This window comes from Octodon degus, unplaced genomic scaffold, assembly GCF_000260255.1.
Source record: "Octodon degus isolate 3935 unplaced genomic scaffold, OctDeg1.0 scaffold00067, whole genome shotgun sequence".
Taxonomy (NCBI): Eukaryota; Metazoa; Chordata; class Mammalia; order Rodentia; family Octodontidae; genus Octodon; species Octodon degus.
In genome coordinates this window covers 7,417,149-7,420,163 of record NW_004524643.1, presented here as the reverse complement: position 1 = coordinate 7,420,163, position 3,015 = coordinate 7,417,149, and the positions used below count along the sequence as shown (strand labels likewise).

General features: G+C 35.0%; 1 protein-coding gene across 1 annotated transcript in view; it reads left to right on the top strand.

Moving 5' to 3' along the window:
* The window catches only part of Copb1 (coatomer protein complex subunit beta 1), a 40,430-nt gene that overhangs the window by 18,639 nt on the left and 18,776 nt on the right, over positions 1-3,015 (top strand). The window contains exons 8-10 of the mRNA XM_023719326.1: positions 350-469; positions 2,272-2,379; positions 2,456-2,602. Coding sequence (XP_023575094.1) covers positions 350-469; positions 2,272-2,379; positions 2,456-2,602 — 375 coding nt within the window. The remainder of the gene's footprint in view (positions 1-349; positions 470-2,271; positions 2,380-2,455; positions 2,603-3,015) is intronic.

The window sequence follows — 3,015 nt, the reverse complement described above, 5'->3', positions numbered from 1 at the left end:
TCTATTTTGTTCCTTAGTTTCAACCTTTAATTTTTGGCTACTAAATGTTTTTGCATGTATTTTAATTTGTAATCCTTCTTGTTTTTGGAAGCTTGAATAATGTTAAAATTTGTCAAGTTTTTTTTTTTTTTTTTTTTTTTTGCGGAACCAGGGATTGAACTCAGGCCCTTGCGCTTGTCAGAGAAGTACTTATTCCACTGAGCCATCTCCCAGTCCCCAATTTTTTTTTTTAACAAAATACATAAACTAATGCAGGGTTAATGAGTATATTTTAGCTTCTTGGTGACTTCATTGTTATTCTTTTGAGATTCTACATTCATGACTTATTAAAATGTATTTCTTTTTATAGGCTGCTGCTCAGTGTTATATTGATTTAATCATAAAAGAAAGTGACAATAATGTAAAGCTCATAGTTCTGGATCGATTGGTAGAATTGAAAGAGCACCCTGCTCATGAACGAGTCCTCCAGGTAAGTGTAGCCTGAAAGAGAACTTAAGTAAGATACTTTTCAAATTCAACTCATTCCCAAGCCTTGCCATCTTAGCTCACTTGAAACATTTTAAAGTTTAGTCAACTGAAGCTCAACTGCTGAATCATTGTACCCTTTTGGGGTATTGTCTTTGCCAAAAAGAAAAACTTTCAAAAGTGAATTAATGTAATCTTTTTTCTATTTATACTGCACTTGGTATTTTTTTTTAATTTTATTTGTGTGTGTGTGTGTGTGTGTGTGGCCAGCTCAGCCCACCAGGGGGTGGGGCTGGCTGGTGTGTGGTGCTGGGGGATTGAACTGTGGTCCCTGTGCTTTGCTAAGCTTGTTCTAAGTAGGTGCTTTAGACCACTGAGCCATCTCACCAGCCCCATGCACTTGGTATTTTTAGCAATGGTGATATATTTATTTTCATTTGAATGTAATACATTTTTGGACAGTAGTCACACTAATAAGAATAAACGATTGATTCTAAAAAATTAATAGCCTATCTGTTTAGCAATAAGAGTAAGGATTATGAAAATGAAGATCCATAACCAGGCATGGTGGTACTTTCCTTTATTCCTAGTACTCTGGACGCCTGAGTCAAGAGGATCGCAAACATGTGCCCAAGCTGGGAAATTTAGCAACTTAGTGACACTGTAGCTCAAAATTAAAGTTGAAAAATACAAGACTGTGGATGTAGCTCACTCCTTAGGTTCAGTCCCCAGTACCACAAAATTCAGTATTAATCAGTAGCCTCTGAATGTACTAATTATAATGCGTTTAAGAAATTATGTGGCACCAGGGATATAGCTCAGCGACACAGTGCCTGCCAGGCACAAGGTCATGCACTTGCTTCTCACACAGAGAAAAGACTGAGAAAGAAATTATGTGGGCCTGAGGGTGTACCTCAGTGGTCAAGTGCTTGCCGATCGTGTGCATAGCCCTGTGTTTGATCCCTAGCCCTACAAAAAGAAAAAAGATAAATAAATCATTCTTATCTTAGAAGATGCACTCTAAAATGCTGAGGAAGAGAGAAAGTGTGGCAAAGCAAATAAGCAAAAGATTAACAGTTGGTAATGTAGGTGATAGTACATAATGTACTCTTAGTTTTTGACGTTTTTTATCTGTTTGAAAAAAATTGTTTTACAAAAGTAAAATAATTTGTAAGTTTTGCTATATTTTGAAGTATTTACTCATTATAGATTTTTAAAAGCATCTTTTAAATTTTGCTATTTTCAAATAGTAATACACTTAACAAAATTGTTAATTATTCCCCTTAAGTACCTTCTTTTTCTTTTTTGCAGTATGAAGTCGTAATTCAGATTTTCACAGTTGTAACGAGTCCTTTTTGTTCATTGGTCCAGCTCAGGATAGGTCATTCTGGTTGTTGGGACCTTTAAGTGTCTTAATTTTGAACAGTAGTTTTTTCACAGCACTGCTTGTTGAAAAGACCAGAGCAGTTGTCCTTTAAAATGCTTCTCCTTTGGATGTGGCGGACTGTCCCCTTCCACTGTCAGTAACTTGCTCCTCTGGGTTCTATGTTTCTGTAAGTTGAGTCGACAGTTCCATAGACTCACAGTAAAACATTGTCCATTCAAATGCATCATCTGTAATATTATTACTTCATATTGCAGCATATCACGAGACAGAAAATATATAGTTTTCTACCATGAGTAATTTTATTATTACTCAAAGGATTGTTAAGGTGATGATGGAGAGAACAGCCATTCTGCAGTTAAGATTTTCTTCCTATGACCTAAAGATTGGTGCTAATCCTTAATTTTTTTGTTCTTTTTCAGGATCTGGTAATGGACATCCTAAGAGTACTGAGCACACCAGACTTAGAAGTACGCAAGAAAACTCTGCAGTTAGCTCTGGATCTTGTCTCTTCTAGGAATGTTGAAGAGGTAAAACAAAATTCTGATAAAAGTTGATAAATAGGCCAAATGTGATGATTCTCACTTATTTTAACTTTTCCTATAGCTAGTTATTGTCTTGAAGAAGGAAGTGATTAAAACGAATAATGTTTCTGAGCATGAAGACACTGACAAATACAGACAACTTCTTGTACGAACATTGCATTCCTGTTCTGTTCGGTTTCCAGATATGGCTGGAAATGTTATTCCTGTGGTATGTAATTCTGATAATCCTAATACTGAAATATTAGAATTGTTTTTTCTCTACAATATTTTTTAAAATTGTAGTTATTCTGTTAATTCTAGTAAATCTTAAACTTGGAACCATTTAAACTTGAGATTTCTATGTCCACCCTTAAAATGGAAGAAAGACTCTTGACTTCTTTCTCTTATATCCTGCCAAAAATATAGTGAGCAGAAATAGTTATACATATTATCCTAACTTGTATTTGTTATAATTACTTAAAGTAAAATTATGCTTTGTATATACATTCCTGAGTAAGGTAATTATTTCTTTCATATAATACTCTTAAAAGGGGGCCAGGGAGATGGCTCAGTAGAATAAGCACTTGCCTGGCAAGCACAAGAGCTTGAGTTCAATCCCCAGCTCCACCAAAAAAAAAAAAA